The sequence below is a fragment of the Podarcis raffonei genome, chromosome 2, assembly GCF_027172205.1.
Source record: "Podarcis raffonei isolate rPodRaf1 chromosome 2, rPodRaf1.pri, whole genome shotgun sequence".
In the NCBI taxonomy this organism is placed as follows: Eukaryota; Metazoa; Chordata; class Lepidosauria; order Squamata; family Lacertidae; genus Podarcis; species Podarcis raffonei.
The window spans coordinates 120,094,923-120,113,225 of NC_070603.1; the positions used below are offsets into that span (position 1 = coordinate 120,094,923).

Genomic DNA, 18,303 nt, shown 5'->3' on the forward strand with positions numbered 1-18,303 from the left:
AACCCGGAAGTCCCCCAACTATCTAACTTTCAGAAGACATTTGAAGGCAGCCCTGCTTAGGGAAGTTTTTAATGTTTGGTGTTTTTAATATTCTGTTGGGAGCCGCCTAGAGTGGCTGTAGAAACCCAGCCAGATGGGTGGGGTATAAATAATAAAATTATCATTATTATTATTATTATCTGAAACCAGGGTGAAACACATTGGCATTATTTTCATCTCTCCTGCCCCCTTATTAGATGACTGTCAGTTCACAGTCTTAACAGTTAAAGCAGCAAGTTAGAACTGCAAACACACTAAGTAAAAATTTTATGTTATTTTAACTTTAAATGGCAAAACTAACTGAGAAGCTCAGGCATCAAGAAGACAATTTTTTAAAAAAATAATGTGAAATGTTTATAATTTATATACAAAATCTTTGTGAATAGGTCAAAACATTAGCAGGATTTTAAACACACCTGAAATGTAACAGAACGTATAGATAATCTAGAAAGATGAAAAATTGGAGAAGTATTGATATACAGTTGAAACAGAATCAATAGGACCCGTGGAAGAGATGGGGGAAGTCAGGCGATTCAGAGTAATCTCAATAATTCGATTTGGAAGTCGTTTTGTTGTATGTTTATATTTTGGAAAATCAAAATATATACCGTATTTTTCGCTCCATAAGACACACCTGACCATAAGACACACCTAGTTTTTAGAGGAGGAAAACAAGAAGAAAAATTCTGAACGAAACAGTGGATGTATGATTTTTGTGGATCGTGCTGTGATCGCAGACATGTGATTTGATGGTTAATTTGGGGTGACCCAATGCAAAAATCCTGAGGATCCATGTGGATCCGTGCTTTGTAACCACATTTTTGCACCATTGCCGCCCCAGGAAACAGTGGATGTGTGATTTTTTTTGGTGCAGGCTGTATCCATGGACATGCTATGTGATCTGATGGTGAATTTGGGGTGACCCAATGTAAAAATGCTGAGGATCCATGGGCTTTTACCTCCCCCCTCCCAGGCAGCCTCCGCTAGGGTCCCTTATCTCTCTTCTGATCCCACCAATCAGCTGTTTCCTTCCAACACTCCCTTCCTTCTTTTTTGCCTTAGTGTCTTTTCCTTAGCTGGAGCAGTTTTTTGCTCTTCCTTTTCTTCTAATTTCTCTCCTTATTGCTTTAGTCTTCCTGTTTCCCCCCTTTGCAAGTTTGCTGTCTTTACTACCACCCCCCTCCCAGGCAGCCTCCTTTATCTCTAGCGTCCCTTATCTCTCTCCCGATCGGCAAACGATCAGCGGCTTTGTTTCAACACCCACTTCCCTCTTTCAAAAAAAAAACAAACAACAACAACAATCTGCTTTTTGCCCCTGGGCAATTCGGCTCCAGGGACCACGAATTCGCTCCATAAGACCCACAGACATTTCCCCATACTTTTTAGGAAGAAAAAAGTGTGTCTTATGGAGCGAAAAATACGGTATATATTTCAACAACAACAAAAAAGGAAAAAAAGAGAGTGTCTTGCGTAGTTTTTATAGGAGGGAAAAGAGAAACAGCTAAATGGTCAAATGACCCAGGCCTGTCTGCTACTATGGGAACTAGAGTTTAATTCCCACAAAATCGCCTTTCCAGAGAAGACTGTATAAATTCCTGAACAACGGAAGGTAAGCATTTGGTGGAGTCAGCTCCTCCCCGACACAGGCTCAAGGGAAAACAAGAGAGACCCGCTCAAAGAGGGGAAGACCCAAGCTAGGAAATGTCTTGTGAATCCTTACCCAACGAAGGAGCACCTTCGTCTTCTTCCTCCTGCTTGATCCACCACTTGGAAAGAGGCATCTGCCTGGGATCTGACGGGTCCTCTTCTGCCTCAGGAAAGTTCACGGCTTCTTCTGCAAATAGTCCCTGCAGTTGAAAGAGCAGCAAGGATCAGAAAGAGAAAAGAGGGGACAGAGAGAGAGAAAGAGAGAGAGAGAGAGATTAGGAAAGAAATGAGCGGTCCTCTCCTTGGAGGACTTCCAGAACGGGTGAAAAGTGGACAACCGTTGCACACTTTGGCAACGTCCTTAGAAAATATTCTCAGCCCCCTGGAACCACCAAGATGAAGCAAAGACCTGATGAAGAGAGCACAGCAGAGGTTATATTTTCTGAAAAGCCTCCGCAAAAACAATCTCTCAAAGGACCTGTTGATGGCATTTTACCATTGTACTGTGGAGGTGTGTGGTTTGGGAGCTGCACGGTCAAGGGAAAAACAATGCTGTCCAGGGTTATAAAGATTGCAGAAAGAATAATTGTATGCACTCTTCCCACCTTAGATCAAATCTATGCTGCCAGGTGCCATAAGAAAGCTGCAGAGATAGCGCAGGATAGTGCGCACCCCGGAAATGATCTCTTTCAGCTTCTGCCTTCTGGAAAAAGGTCCAGGGTTATAAAGACTAGGACTAGCTGCCTGAGAAACAGTTTCTATCCAATTGCAATTTTAGTTTTAAACGCAGTGTAAGGTAGTCTCAGTCACTGGAAGGACAGATCGTGAAGCTGAGGCTCCAATACTTTGGCCACCTCATGAGAAGAGAAGACTCCCTGGAAAAGACCTTGATGCTGGGAAAGATGGAGGGCACAAGGAGAAGGGGACGACAGAGGACGAGATGGTTGGATAGTGTTCTCAAAGCTACCAGCATGAGTTTGACCAAACTGCGGGAGGCAGTGGAAGACAGGGGTGCCTGGTGTGCTCTGGTCCATGGGGTCACGAAGAGTCGGACATGACTAAACGACTAAACAACAATAACAACAAGGTAGTCTCTATGTGAGTATATTGTATTCAATTATGGGGTATCAGAGTTTTTAGGGGGCTAACCAGGCTGGGATAGCTGGGATAGCAGGCTTGTTGGTTTTTGAATGTCTGATGTAGATTTTTTTCAATTTCGTTGTTTTGTATGGGACAATGACAATAAAGATTATCATATCATACCTGCTGTTCCTCCTCCTGCTTCACGTCTTCTGCTCGGCTCGAGAGGAAACCTTCGGCCAGGGCCACCGCCTGGGAACCGGTCTCTGCTCCACGTTCCCTCACCCAGTTCTCCATCTGGGGGGAGGACAGCCAAGAACTGCTCTAGGAGAACCAGATCGGGCTTTTCGTGTATATCGCTCTGGCCGCAGTCACTCAGGGCAAAGATGATGGAGTCAGCCACAAACCTTTCGGCAGGCTGTGGCAGAGAAACCGTCTGAAGTGCTGGAGTTGAGCATCTGAGCTGAGGGCGTCCTCCTCGTTCAGGATCTTCTGCACGGGTCCTTCCCAGAATCCTCTGCTTCTCCCCGTCCAGATGATACGAACAGCTTCTCTAAGCAGAGTCTACTTATTCCATCTGCGCTCCAAGGCAGGGCCACGAAGGTGGTTCAAAGAACGCCTCCCTGTTCTGCCAATTTCGACCATAAAGCAAAATCTGCCCCCCAAAATGTGGGTCCTGCAAAACCAACAAGAAGAACAATACATTTCTGCAATGCAGAACCTGCTTAGGGACCTCCACCAGTTGCTGAATTACTACCAGGCCTAAGTTCAAGTTGTTACCATAAGGTCTTTAATAATCTGGGACCGTTTTACCCAAATTAATGTTATTAAGGGTGCCCAGCATTGTCAGGAGAGATCCCGGTTCTCCATCACAGAGCTAGTTTAACCGTCAATCCCACTTCACAGAAAACTCTGGGAATTGTAGCTCTGCAAGGGGAATTTGGGGTGGGGGGTGTCTCTCCTCCAGCTCTACGCACCCTTATGACAAACTACAGCTCCCAGATTTCTGGGAACAAGAGCTGTTCGAACCGGCATCAGGGTGCTTTAATGTATGATGTGTCCATAAAAGAGGCTCACATTGCATCATCTTTAACTGGGGATGTTGGAGAAATTAAGCTGCTCCAAAGCAGGCATGATCAATCACGGATTATTATGGCTGTTATTTCTTGGTTGTCTGGAGATATTAGCCAGCCATCTTGCTAACGAAAGAGAAGATGCCAACAAGAGGAAAGAGGGGAAAGGAGTTTGTCCAGTGTGCAACACCAAGGGGTCCTGGTGGCACCTTTAATTAATTTATTATTATTATTATTATTATTATTATTATTATTATTATTATTATTATTATTATTATTCCCCAGCCACTCTGGGCAGCTCCCAACATATATAAAAACATAATAAAACATTACATATTAAAAAATCGTCCCTAGACAGGGCTGCCTTCAGATGTCTTCTAAAGGTTGTATGGCTACTCCTCTCCTTGACATCTGGTGGGAGGGAGTTCCACAGGCTGGGTGCCACCACCGAGAAGGCCAAACCCTCAGAATGCCAGACAGCAAAGCTCCTCAACGTAAAAAGAATATCCTGGATCAGCTGCACGTGAAATTGGGAATCTGAGAGGAGCCCTGCTGCAGAATCGCACCAAAGTGGTAGGACCCGAGCATAAGACTCCTCTCCTTCTGTGCTCTCCTTCAGAAGCATTCGCCGAGCATACAGATAAAGCCTTGCGCTCTGCGGATTTCACAGAATCACCGAACTGTCGTGTCGGGAGGGACCCCCAAAGGCCATCTAGCCCAGCCCCCCACCCTGCAACGCCGACATCACAGCTCAACAATCCCTGACAGGTGGCACACCCGAGCTCTGCCAAGGATGGAGAGACCACTCGCTTCTCATCCGGGCTGAACGTACATACCCAACTCCCTCTTGCCTAAGGAAACTGATGATCCACACCAGGAAAGGGTGCTCTTTTTGGGGGGGGGCTTGCCTCGCTCTTCTGTGCTCCCCGGGCCTTCCCCCACCCCAAGGCGCTGTCTGATCCCCACTTGGGGGGTAAAAGGAGGGATTCCAGCCCCTTCATTCCCCAGCCCCACACATTGCACCCAAAGGCTAAAAGGGGGGGGGGAGAGACTCACGTGAATGGGAAGGACAAAGGACAGTTCTCCTCTGCAGGGATGTACGGGGAGGGCTGGGGGGGGGAATGCGACCTCCCGGTTCAAGCAGCAATGGGGCAGCAATGGGGCAGGAGCAGGAACCAGCTGTCAGCTTTGCAGCGAATAAATGCATCCGTGCAATTCAACCTCCGGCTGCAATCCAAGGCTGGCTTTTTTTCTTTTTTTGCAAAGCAGGATGGGGGAGCCGCCTTTGCTCCGGAGGACTCCTCCTCCCCTCCACCCCCCACGCATCCACCCCCCCCCAAATATGTCCTTCCTCTCTAGGAATCCGCGCTCACTTGCATCGGCATCGTTTTCACCCTTGCATGGCCGGAGGAGCAGCAGGAACGCGAAATCCGGGCGCAGCGAATCGATCCTTGCAAACAATTGCGCTTTGGAAGGTCCGCTGCCGGCAGGGCTGGCCGACCGTGGCCTCCTCTGAAGAGGAGAGCTGTCCCGGCCGGCTTGCATGCTGGCTCCGTCGCAAAGCAAGAACCATGCAAGCTTGGCCCGATCGGACCAGGGAGGTCTGTCCCGCGAGGCGTTTCTGGGCGACCCTCGACAGCATTTAAAGGGAGAAACAATAGAATCACAGGATTGTAAAGTTGGGAAAGGGTCCCAAGGGTCATCTAGTCCAACCCCCGGCAATACAGAAATAAAGCCTTAAGAAAATTATTTTTGTGTGTCATGCGATCTTAACAGAAGCCCACCCGTCTTGTTTGTATATTAAATTTGCTGAATTTAAGCCATTATTAGATTAGATTAGTGTGTGTGTGCGCACACACACACACACAAATATACATTATTATTATTAAGTTTGCAGATGACACCACCATAATGGGTTTAATAACAGGTGGTGATGAATCAGCTCCAAAAAATATTATGAATCAGCTCCAAAAAATATCTACATGGTGCCTGGGGAACAACTTGCACCTTAATATAAGCAAGACAAAGGAGATGGACTTTCAGAGGAAGAGAGGAGAACTAGCCCCGCGGTACATCAGGAAGGGCTGTGTGAAGTCCCTTCCTTTAAATTCCTAGGAGTTTATCTCAGTGAAGAGGAGTTTGGATTTGATATCCCACTTTATCACTACCCTAAGGAGTCTCAAAGCGGCTAACATTCTCCTTTTCCTTCCTCCCCCACAACAAACACTCTGTGAGGTGAGTGGGGCTGAGAGACTTCAAAGAAGTGTGACTGGCCCAAGGTCACCCAGCAGCTGCATGTGGAGGAGCGGAGACGCAAACCCGGTTCCCCAGATTACGAGTCCACCGCTCTTAACCACTACACCACACTTGGAAAATAAATACAACCCAGGTGGTTAAGAAAGCCCAGCAGAGACTCCATCTCCTCAGAGTATTGCGGAAGAACAATGTCAATCAACATTTGGTGATCTCCTTCTACCGGTCCACAATAGAAAGTGTCCTTTCATACTGCATCACGGTGTGGTACGCTGGTTTGACATCATCTGATAGGAAGTGCCTACAGAGGGTGGTGAATACAGCACAAGATATTATGGGCTGTCCCGTGAATCCACTGGATGAAATACACACCCTGGCCAGCACTTTCTTGATCTCCTGCCCTCAGTTTCTATCCGTGGGCTGTTAGGCTGCTGAATGAAAAGATAACAACAGGGCAACTGACTTTTGGGTTTGGTGTGTGTGTGTGAGTAAACGAGGGGAATTAAGACTAAGAGAGCTGAGTGGGGGGTGCTCGTGTAATCTCACTGTATACAAGTTGTACAAGTGACAATAAAGTATTTCAAAATTAAAAATTTATACACACACACACACACACACACATTACACTTTCTGCTTTACAATTTAGAGTATTCATTCAAACAACCTTAAAATATCAATGACTTCCCTTCTCTTTCCATGTTTCATTTTACATAGCATAAATCCCTGCGTATTTTATATAAACTAAACCATTCAGTATTCCAATATTGCATCCACCAAAACCTACTTACACTGTTGAATTTATCCTAATGCTGCCAATGTTTTCAAGTGTGCACAATTTCCCCCAAAAATTAAACCCATTATTGGTTGTGCATAGGGTCACCTAGTCGCAGCTCCCTACAACGCGGGAATCTTTTGCCCAACGTGGGGCTCTCAAACCCACAACCCAGAGATTAAGAGCTTCATGCTCTCCTGACATGAGCTATCCCAGCGGACGAATTTAGTCTTCAAATGTCAAAGCATACACACAGCCCCAAAGGTGCAAATTTTCAAAGGTTTATTAAAGGGAAAGCGGGGGGGGGGGGACGGACGGACAAAAAGATAGGATGAAAAGAAATAAATCACTTCGCACTAGATCACTGTTTCCCAAAGTGGGTTATTATCCAGGGCCTTGTGTGTAACCAGGGGGCATTTAATAAAAATAAGGGGGCAGTGGAAGCGTAAAGAAAGAAGAACATTTTGAAGAACTGTACGTTTCATCTGTTGTGTAGCAATGCTTACTGCCAGCAATATGTAGATAGAAATAAAGGTAAAGGGACCCCTGACCATTAGGTCCAGTCGTGGCCGACTCTGGGGTTGCGACGCTCATCTCACTTTACTGGCCGAGGGAGCCGACGATTGTCCACAGACAGTTTTCCGTGTCATGTGGCCAGCATAACTAAGCCGCTTCTGGCAAACCAGAGCAGCACACGGAAACGCTGTTTACCTTCCCACCAGAGAGGTACCTATTTATCTACCTGCACTTTTGATGTGCTTTCGAACTGCTAGGTTGGCAGGAGCAGGGACTGAGCAACGGGAGCTCGCCCCGTCGCAGGGATTCAAACCGCCGACCTTCTGATCAGCAAGTCCTAGGCTCTGTGGTTTAACCCACAGCGCCACCCGCATCCCATGTAGATAGAAACACAGATATCTAAAAGAGCAGAAATTTGCCACTGCATCTTTCTGTTTGTTTGCTTAAAGAAGGTAGGTTTCCAGGGGGCACTGAGTAATATATTTTTTTCTGGAAAGGGGGCAGTAGGCCAAATAAGTTTGGGAACTTTTGCACCAGACAGACTTTGTGAGAAGTTCCAAAACATGCATGGAATAACCTTGCAGTGCGAGACGGCAGAGGGATGTTGAAATGGATGACAAATTTCACAGGGGAAGGCTCCTGCTTTTAGCCCTGGAACTCTTGGCACAAGGGGAGGGAAATTTGCAAAACAGGATGGGCTTTTGAGTCGCCCTGAGTGGCATGACCCTTTGGCACCAAGGCAAAGAGCAGGTCGGAGGAGCAAGAGATGTTTCCTCCAGGCGCCTGGCAAAAAGGACTCTAGGTGGGTATGGTGGGAGTGATTCCATCTTGCGGCTTTTGTTGCGTAACTGGACATAAAACAACAGAAGAGATTCAAGATCATTGGCACAGAAAAATTGAGACGGACATTTTTTCTTCTCCAGCTTCTTCGCAGCTCATCGAACAATCTGGGTATTGATAGGGCTTCGCCATCTGCAATTGATTTGAGATGTGGCTGGGTTTCTGTTCTGAGTAAAGCTCTCTAGACATTTCGACGGTTTCTCCTGTGTGGATGGTTTGATGACAACTTAGGCTTTTCCTCCAAGCAAATCTCTTTCCGCACTCCAGGCATTCGTACGGCTTCTCCCCGGTGTGGATTCTCTGATGACAGCTAAGGCTAGTGTTCCTGGTGAAGCTCTTGCCGCACTCCAAGCATTTATATGGTGTCTCCCCTCTGTGAGTCAGTTGATGCACGGTGAGGTAATTTTTCTGAGTAAAGCTTTTCCCACACTCCAGGCATTTAAATGGTTTCTGCCCTCTGTGTTTCATCTGATGTAAACTGAGGTTCTTCTTCTCTGTGAAGTTTTTCCCGCACTCCAAACATTGATACGGCTTCGCCCCGGTGTGACTCCTCTGATGCCTGTTGAGGTCCGTTTTCCGAATAAAGCTCTTCCCGCACTCCAAACAGGTATACGGTTTCTCCCCGGTGTGAATCCGGAGGTGATTTTTAAGGTGGCCTTCGTACCAAAAGCCCTGGCCGCACGCCAGGCATTTATAGGGCTTCTCCCCAAAATGAACCCTTCTGTGTCTGTTGAGATCTTTGAGCTGGCCAAAGCTCTTTCCGCACTCCAAGCACCTATACGGCTTCTCCTCCCTGTGAGTCAGCTGGTGGATGATGAGGTAATTTTTCTGAGCAAAGTTTTTCCCGCACTCGGGGCATTTAAACGGTTTCTCCCCTCTGTGATTCATCTGATGTGTGCTGAGGCTCCTCTTCTGGGTGAAGCTTTTTTCGCACTCGAGACATTTATACGGCTTCTCCACTGTGTGGATCCACTGGTGTCTCTTGAGGTCTGTCCTCTGACTGAAGCTCTTTCCGCACTCGGCGCATTTGTACGGCTTCTGTCCTGTGTGGATACGGAGGTGTTTCCGAAGGTAGGAACTTTTGGAAAAGCTCTTGCGGCAGTTGATGCATTCGAAGAGCTTTTCCCCCGCGTCGCTTGCCGGGCAGATGAAACTGTCCTCGCACAAAGAGCACTGGCCGCTTTCTTTCCCGCCCTCCATTTCCTCTCCCACTGGGATTTCAGCGATGTTGCCCCTTTGGGAGGAAGAAGATTTCTCCCTCCTCGCCTCCGGTTTTCCTTCTGGTTTTCTCCCCTGCTGTTCCTTCTCTTTACACCTGGCTCTTTCGTCTCCTGAGAAGAAGAGAGACAACATGTAAAGCCTGAAATTGAAGAAGTACGCTAACTAAGAATTGATTGCTGTTGTGGGAAATAGGGGAAAGGAGAAAAATTTGCTATACAAAGCGGGATTAAGATGGTTGCTTCCCCCCAATCTGAAGCATTTCCCAATATAGCACCCCACTCTGAAATAGAGGATCTGAAATAGAGGATCCCAGATCAGGGTTGGGCAGACCTTGATTAAAGCACAAGGAAGGAGTAATAATAATAATAATAATAATAATAATAATAATAATAATAATAATAATAATGGTAATTTATTTAAAATTACCACAGAGGTCCTGTGGCTGGGACGGGACGATATGGGATTGGGGGGGCAACTCCCATCTCTTGCGGGGGCGCAGTTAGTGCCAGCACCATCCGTTAAGAGTTTGGGTGTAATCTTCGACACCTCCCTTTCCATGGAGGCGCAGATTGCAGCTATAACAAAGGCGGCATTTTTCCATCTCCGCCAAGCTAAGCAGTTGGCTCCTTACCTCTCTCGCCCTGACCTAGCCACTGTGATCCACGCGACGGTCACCTCCAGACTGGATTATTGTAACTCGCTCTACGTGGGGCTGCCCTTAAGACTGACCCAGAAACTCCAGCGGGTGCAGAATGCTGCAGCGAGACTCCTTACGGGGTCTTCGCTGCGAGATCACATTCATCCGGTGCTATATCAACTGCACTGGCTCCCGGTGGAGTACAGGATCAGGTTTAAGGTGCTGGTTTTAACCTTTAAAGCCCTATACGGCCTAGGACCCTCGTACCTACGGGACCGCCTCTCCTGGTATGCCCCACAGAGAAACTTACGGTCTTCAAATAAAAATATCTTGAAGGTCCCAGGCCACAGAGAAGTTAGGCTGGCCTCAACTAGAGCCAGGGCTTTTTCGGCTGTGGCTCCGACCTGGTGGAACACTCTGTCACAAGAGACTAGGGCCCTGCGGGACTTGACATCTTTCCGCAGGGCCTGCAAGACAGAGCTGTTCCGCCAGGCCTTTGGCCAGGGCACAGCCTGACTCCCTCCCTCGGCAATCTTCGCGGAGCTCTGGCCCAATGGTTGCCAGTGGCTTGAATTTAATTAATTTTATAATGAATGATTTTAGAGTGTTGTTTGTGTTGTACTTTTGTATTGTTTTATTGTTGTTAGCCGCCCTGAGCCCAGCTTCGGCTGGGGAGGGCGGGATATAAATAAAATTTATTATTATTATTATTATTATTATTAAACCCCACCCATCTGGCTGGGTTTCCCCAGCCACTCTGGGCGGCTCCCAACAGAATGTAATAATAATAATAATAATAATAATAATAATAATAATAATAATAATATGCTATGTTCCGGGTGCAGAGAACACATTTCCTCCTTTTGCCTCCTTTTTTGAGAGAAATGTAGAGAGGGTGGTCATCCTACTGCTTAGCATTCTAAGGGATAAAACAAACTGGATTCCTCAAGAGGAAGGAAATTTGGATTTGAGAAGAGATGATGATGATGATAATAATTTATTTATATCCTGCCCATCTGGCTGGGTTTCCCAACCATTCTGGGCGCCTCCCAACAAAATATTAAAAACAAAATAAAACATCAAACATTAAAAACTTCCCTAAGCAGTGCTGCCTTCAGATGTCTTCTAAAAGTCAGATAGCTGTTTATTTCCTTGACATCTGATGGGAGGCGTTCCATAGGGTGGGCGCCACTACTAAGAAGGCCCTCTGACTGGTATGTATTCAGATAAAGGAATACATTAGATAAGTTGCCAGAAAACATGCCTTGAGGCAAATAGGGTTGCCATACGTCCGGGATTCGGCCATCGGAAACAGCTCCCCTTCAGAAAGTGCCTTAATGTCCCGCAACCCGTGTCAAAGGTGTAGACTTTGGCGAATTTCTTTTAAAAATAGCTCAAAAAATTTTTTTAATGGACTTCATGGATTTCCACTAGTTATCGTATCATAGCACTTGCAGGAAATAGGCAGAAAATATCTTATTCTCAGATGAGACCAGCAGGGGGAAAACGCATCTTGATTGTTAGGAAGAAAAGGAACAGCCAACCCTCCCTGCCTTGTAATCTATTAAAAGGAAAAGCTTCACAAGGGTCTTATCATCCCCAAACCAAGGGCAAGTGGCAAGGGGCCTTACCCAAAAAGGCCACGATGACACCATTCTCCTCCATGACTTCCCTGTGCAGGGTTCGTTGGCTCGGATCCAGCAGCTCCCACTCCTCCTCAGTGAAACACACAGCCACCTCCTCGAGCGTCACCAGACCCTGAAAGGGAAGAGACCATTTCCCGCTCACAGTTAATGCAACAGATAATAACAATAACAATAATAATAATTTATTTATACCCCAGCCACTCTGGGCGGCTCCCAAGAGAATATTAAAAACACAATAAAACATCAAACATTAAAAAGTTTCCTAAACAGGGCTGCCTTCAGACGTCTGCTAAAAGTCAGATAGTTCCTTGATATCTGATGGGAGGGTGTATCACAGGGCAGGTGCCACCACCGAGAAGGCCCTCTGCCTGGTTCCCTGTAACCTCACTTCTCGCAGTGAGGGAACCACCAGAAGGCCCTTGGAAGAGACCTCAGCGTCCGGGCTGAACGATGGGGGTGGAGACTCTCCTTCAGGTATACTGGGCTGAGGCCGTTTAGGGCTTTCAAGGTCAGCACCAACACCTTGAATTGTGCTCGGAAACATACTGGGAGCCCTGATCTCCCAGGTCCTCATCCGACACTCTAACCACTGCACCACCCTGCCTTCCGAGAGTCCTTCTGCTATGGGGCTGCTCTATAAATTAAGTTGGTCAATAAATATGGGCAAAGCAAAGTGTCACTTGGAGAAGGATTTGAAATATTTTCCTTGAAGCTTGTTTTCGTTTTTTCCCCTGGACTGTTTGATTTGATGTTTTAATGTGCTGTAAACGGCTTCGAGATATTTTTTTCCTTTTAAAATATAAAGAGGTATAGAAATGAAATTAATACTACCATACTAATAACAGTAATAATAATAAAGGAGCCTAGACATGAGTAGTAGTATAGTAGTATTAATTTCATTTCTATACCTTGCTATATTTTAAAAGGAAAAAAATCACAGAGCTTGAATTTGTTTTTGTTTTTTTCTGGATTGTTTGGTTTGATGCTTTAATGTGCTGTAAACTGCTTTGCCAATAAAGGTCCGTATAGTAAAAGCTAGGGTTTTCCCAGTAGTGATGTATGGAAGTGAGAGCTGGACCATAAAGAAGGCAGATCGCCGAAGAATTGATGCTTTTGAATTATGGTGTTGGAGGAGACTCTTGAGAGTCCCATGGACTGCAAGAAGATCAAACCTATCCATTATGAAGGAAATCAGCCCTGAGTGCTCACTGGAAGGACAGATCCTGAAGCTGAGGCTCCAATACTTTGGTCACCTCATGAGAAGAGAAGACTCCCTGGAAAAGACCCTGATGTTGGGAAAGATGGAGGGCACAAGGAGAAGGGGACGACAGAGGACGAGATGGTTGGACAGTGTTCTTGAAGCTACCAGCATGAGTTTGACCAAACTGCGGGAGGCCTTCACCCAGTGGTTCACAAGATAAAAATACAAGGTAAAAACACATAATAAAAACAGGAACAAAACAAGAACACCACAAACCAATAACCCACTCACCACTCACATTTTAAAATTAATGAATGAATTACTTAATTAATTAATACTATTTCCAGAGACAGAGTTATGAAGAACCAGGGCAGCTTAATTGGCTAGAGCATGGTGCTGATAATGCCAGGGTTGCAGGTTCAATCCCCATATGGGAAGGCTGCATTATTATCATTATTATTATTATTATTACTCTAAACCCAGAGGTCTCAGGCCAGTTCACGGAAAAGATCACAATATATAAAATCAAAATTAAAAACAACAACCCAATAACACCCCTCCCCCCCGAAAAGAACCACATTTTAAAAGGCTATAGGATGTCCATCAGGTCAACCAAAGGCCTGGTTAGAAAGCCTTCCTTATGCCTTATCTGGAGTTGTCTTTCACACTAACAGTCAGCGCTGGGTTTCTTCTATTAATTAATTAATTAATTTAATTAATTTATACACAGCCCTATACCCTGAGGTCTCAGGGTGGTTCACAGGAAAGATCACAATATATAAAATAAAAATGAAAGCAGTAACCCACACCCCCAAAAGAGCCACATTTTAAAAGGGTATAGGATGTCAATCAGGTCAACCAAAGGCCTGGTTAAAAAGGAACATTTTTGCCTGGCGCCTAAAGGTGTATAATGAAGGCGCCAGGCGAACTTCCCTGGGGAGAGCATTTCACAGACAGGGAGCCACTGCAGAGAAGGCATATTCCTGTTGACATTTCCATTCCACCTTAGGAACAGACATGGGACTGTTACGTGTCACATGTTTGTTTACATTCCAGCACAGTATGCTGGGAACTTCCGTTGTATGTATAGCTTTTGCTTCTCTCTCTGAGACAATGAGAGAGACGACATGTTTCTTTGTCCTGATTTATGATTAATAAATCTGTAGTTATAGTATGCTTCCACAAGCCTCATGCCTATTCTGTGTGCACAATTCGATCTGTTGATAGTGTGCCCTGGCTCAGAAGCCCGGGTCGCTGATTTACGTCAGAGCAGAGGTGATGGTCTCCGCACTGGGCCCCTGGAAGGAGACGGTCCAGCCAGGGCTAGCCAGCTGGCCTCCCAGCCCTCTGCATGTCGGCAATTCCTGCATTGCAAAGGGTTTAGACTAGATGACCCGCAGGTCCCCTTCCAACTCTATGATCCTATGCCTCCTCTTACTTGATCTGTATGCTGAGAAGTAGCTCCAGCACAAAAAGATGATCTTTCCAGCATCGGTGGAGCCTCCTTTGCCTCAGGAACATCAGTGGCCACTGCTTCAAACAGGCCCTGTAAGGAAAACAGGGATTAAAGACAGAGAGAGGGAGAGGGGGAGAGAGAGGGAGAGAGAGGGAGAGAGAGAGAGAGAGAGAGAGAGAGAGAGAGAGAGAGAGAGAGAGAGGAGAATCGCCCTAGGTCCGGAGTGGGATGTCACCTCTGAAGAGGATTTGTAGGGAAAGTGGGCCAACTGGCAGGGTTTTGCAATATTATTGGAAATCTCTGGGTTATCAGGATGAAACTGTCTCTCACCAGATTCTGGGAGTAAAGAGAGAAATGGATGAGAAAAAGGATATACATGGAATACCGTATTTTTCGCCCTACAGGACGCACCTAAGCTGCGGATAGCAGCCTGCTGCCCGGAGCGCTGGGCGCGCTGAAGGGGGGGAGTAAATTTTTTTTTCTTTATTCCCCCCCAAAAAAAACCCCTATGTGCGTCCTATGGGCCGGTGCATCCTATAGGGCGAAAAATACGGTACATGTTAGGAGACGCCCTAATGTAACATGTCACTCAATAAAACTTCTTCAGACACTGAATACCTGGGTAAAAATAGATAGATGATAGATGATAGATAGATAGATAGATAGATAGATAGATAGATAGATGATAGATAGATAGATATAGATAGATATAGATAGATGATAGATAGATAGATGATGATAGATAGATAGATGATAGATAGATAGATAGATAGATAGATAGATAGATAGATAGATGATAGATAGATAGATAGATAAATAGATAAATAGATAGATGATAGATTGATATGGGATTTTTAAACATTTATATTCTAAATACCTAAACAATAGAAGAAAAGGGATAACGGAATGACCGGTTGTAATATAGCAGTTAAAGTTTAACAAGTAAGTTATTTTTGCTGCAGCCTCTAATATCCAAAACAATAAAAATGTTTTTGTTTATTTTATGAAAATACAGCCATCAGCACAAAACTATGAAAATGAAACTCTCTCACCTGCTGCTCTTCCTGCTTCTTCTCCTCTGCCCGACTCAGGAGGAAACCTTCTGCCAGGGCCACTGCCTGGGAACTGGTCTCTGCTCCACATTCCCTGACCCAGTTCTCCATCTCCGGGGGGAGGACAGCCAGGAACTGCTCCAAGATCACCAGGTCCAGCACCTGAGCTTTGGTGTGTCGCTCCGGCTTCAGCCACTGACAACAGAGATGGTGGAGCCGGCTGCAAACCTTTCTGGGTTCCTCAGCCTCCTGGTAGCGAAAGTGCCTGAAACGCTGGCGCCGAGCATCCGAGCTGAGTGTGTCCTCCTCCCCCAGGACCTTTTGCCGGGTGTTTTCCCAGCATCCTTTGCTGCCTGTGGCTTGAATGGCATGGTAGCCTCTCCCTGCCACTGGGCCAGCCAATTCTGCCTCTTCCACCTTCACTGCATGATCTGATGGAGCCTCCGACATGGCTGAAAAACGTGTCCCTTTCCCTACTCGGTCAGATGCCGTCTTAAGGAAAAAGCTGGCCAAAGAAGCGAGGACCCGGAGACCTTCACAGCCGAGAAAGATACCTAAGAATAAGAACATTTTGAAAATATTTCATTTTATCGATTGCAGGGAGATAAATAAGAAAAATAAAAAGTAAAGGGAAAATTAAAAAGGATACCTTAAATTTTTTTTTTAAAGGCCAAGGAGAACAGCAATAACAAAATACAGTGGTACCTCAGGTTACAGACACTTCAGGTTACAGACTCCGCTAACCCAGAAATAGTACCTTGGGTTAAGAACTTTGCTTCAGGATGAGAACAGAAATCGCGCGGCGGCGGCAGCGGGAGGCCTCATTAGCTAAAGTGGTACCTCAGGTTAAGAACAGTTTCAGGTTAAGAATGGACCTCCAGAACGAATTAAGTTCTTAACCTGAGGTACCACTGTAAACCATATACGTTACAAAACTATATACAGTCATACCTCATGTTGCGTCTGCTTCATGTTATGTTTTTTCAGGTTACCTCATACTGGAAAGGGTTACTTCCGGGTTTCACCGCTTGTGCATGTGCAGAAGTGCAAAATGACGTCACGCGCATGCACAGAAGCAGCAAATCGCAATGTGCGCATGCACAGACGGCCGCTGCGGGTTGCACTCTTTTCATGTTGCGAACGGGCCTCCGGAACGGAGAGCCCTGGCTTTGGTTGAGGCCAGCCTAACCTCCCTGTGGCCAGGGATCTCCAAGATGTTTTTATTTGAAGACTGTAAGGTCCTCCGTGGGACATACCATGAGAGGCGGTACCGTAGGTATAAATCTCAGCTAAAGCATCGCTGACAGATGGCCATCCAACCTCTGCTTTCAAAACCTCCAAGGAAGGAGAGTCCATCACCTCCCGAAGGAGACCAGCTCTAACTGTCAAACAGCTCTGACTGTCAGAAAGTTTTTTCCGTATGTTTAGTCAGAATCTCCTTGCTTGTAACTTGAAGCCATGGGTTCGAGTCCTACCCTCTGGAACAGGAGAAAACAAGCTTGCTCCATCTTCCATGTGACAGCCCTTGAGATATTGGATGATGGCACTCCTTTCTCCTCCCAGTCTCTTCTTTTCCAGGCTACCCATCTCCCTCCAAAGGCTTGATCATCCCAGCCACCCTCCTCTTCCCCCACCTTCCGGCTTGTCAATATCCATTTTGTCCAGCCCTACTGGGCTTCTCCCCACTTGGGGGCTTTCTTCCCACCCACCCCTTCCGTTTCCCTGCTTGCATTTCCCAGGCTCCCAGTCCCTACTGCAAATCTGGTGGTGGTATTATTATTATTATTATTATTATTATTATTATTCAGGGAAGTTTTTAATGTGTGACATTTTAATATATTTTAAATCTTTGTTGGAAGCTGCCCAGAGTGGCTGGGGAGACCCAGCCAGATGGGCGGGGTACAAATAAATTATTATTATTATTATTATTATTATTATTATTATTATTATTATTGCTTTTCCCTGGGGGGTGGACACAGGGGTACGCATACCCCTAAACACATAGCTGTCAACTTTTCCCTTTCCTTGTGAGGAATCCTATTCGGAATAAGGGAATTTCCCTTAAAAATAGGGAAACGTTGATCGCTATGCCTAAACATTTTGTGAATTTATGTACTTTTGTCCATTTACTGTATTTATTTGAGCTATAAAATGGTGGTTTTCTTGAGTCAAAATGAGAGTATCCCAAACATTATTTTTTAGAAAAAAACACTGATCATCATTATTCTTATTCTTATTATTATTCAGATTTACACACCGCCCTTCATCCAAAGAACGCGGGGTAATTCTGCAACATGAAAACACAAACATGCATAACAGAACAATCATAATAATAAATAGCAATGACACCCCCAGGCCACCCTTCACCAAATGCAAGAGGAGAGAGACTCACCAGATTTCCCTGCTACCCCGATTTAAATAAACACCCGGCTCCTTATGCAGGATCAGGGCGCAGCCTCGCCGCAAAGCACCCTCGGCTCTCCACGGGATCTCCTCTCCAGCTTCCCAGATCTGCAAGGCAGGATGGGGAGGGGCCTTGGCTAGGGAGGCTTTTGCCCTCCCCCCTCCAGCTCCCCAGATTTCGCTCCTCTCTAGGAACCGGCCTCCAGTTAACCCTCTGAGGACCGGGGAGGAAGATCGCTGCCTCCTGCAATCCTATGGCCGCCTGCGCGCTGCAGAGCTGCGATCCCGCGCCTGGAAAGCTTGGAAATTGCGGAGAGCTCTGACGCACCGCTGGATCACTTTTTACTGCTTGTTGCAGCAAGTTGTAACTCGCCGGACTAGCGTGCTGCATGGATTTTAATTGGATTCTTATTTTTATTTTTTACACAGGAGACTAGGAATAAATGAACAACTGATGGGATAGCTTG

The 18,303-nt window shown here is 46.0% G+C and overlaps 2 protein-coding genes across 2 annotated transcripts in view; both read right to left on the reverse strand.

The window, feature by feature from the left end:
* The window catches only part of LOC128408825 (zinc finger protein 420-like), a 31,444-nt gene extending 26,293 nt beyond the window's left edge, over positions 1 to 5,151 (reverse strand). Inside the window, exons 1-3 of the mRNA XM_053378847.1 lie at positions 4,896 to 5,151; positions 2,950 to 3,442; positions 1,760 to 1,886 (exon numbers count right to left, since the gene is read on the reverse strand). Of these exons, the coding sequence (XP_053234822.1) occupies positions 1,760 to 1,886; positions 2,950 to 3,063 (241 nt within the window). The 5' untranslated portion in view covers positions 3,064 to 3,442; positions 4,896 to 5,151. The remainder of the gene's footprint in view (positions 1 to 1,759; positions 1,887 to 2,949; positions 3,443 to 4,895) is intronic.
* A 1,973-nt stretch (positions 5,152 to 7,124) lies between these two features.
* Positions 7,125 to 18,064, reverse strand: LOC128408704 (zinc finger protein 25-like). The gene is made up of 5 exons (XM_053378714.1): positions 17,826 to 18,064; positions 15,434 to 15,987; positions 14,364 to 14,471; positions 11,710 to 11,836; positions 7,125 to 9,551 (listed from the first exon to the last, which is right to left on the reverse strand). Exons 2-5 carry the CDS (start codon positions 15,881 to 15,883, stop codon positions 8,260 to 8,262), a joined length of 1,977 nt encoding a protein of 658 aa, XP_053234689.1. The 5' UTR covers positions 15,884 to 15,987; positions 17,826 to 18,064; the 3' UTR covers positions 7,125 to 8,259.
* Between the last annotated feature and the right edge of the window lie 239 nt (positions 18,065 to 18,303).

Excerpts from the sequence above, each read along its gene's own strand:
- LOC128408704 (XM_053378714.1), bottom strand. The coding sequence starts at position 15,883 with ATGTCGGAGGCTCCATCAGATCATGCAGTGAAGGTGGAAGAGGCAGAA. Across the intron at positions 11,837-14,363 it reads CTTCTCAGCATACAGATCAA|GGTCTGGTGACGCTCGAGGA; the intron begins GTAAGAGGAGGC and ends CTTCCCTTTCAG. Across the intron at positions 9,552-11,709 it reads TGTCATCGTGGCCTTTTTGG|GAGACGAAAGAGCCAGGTGT; the intron begins GTAAGGCCCCTT and ends TCTTCTTCTCAG.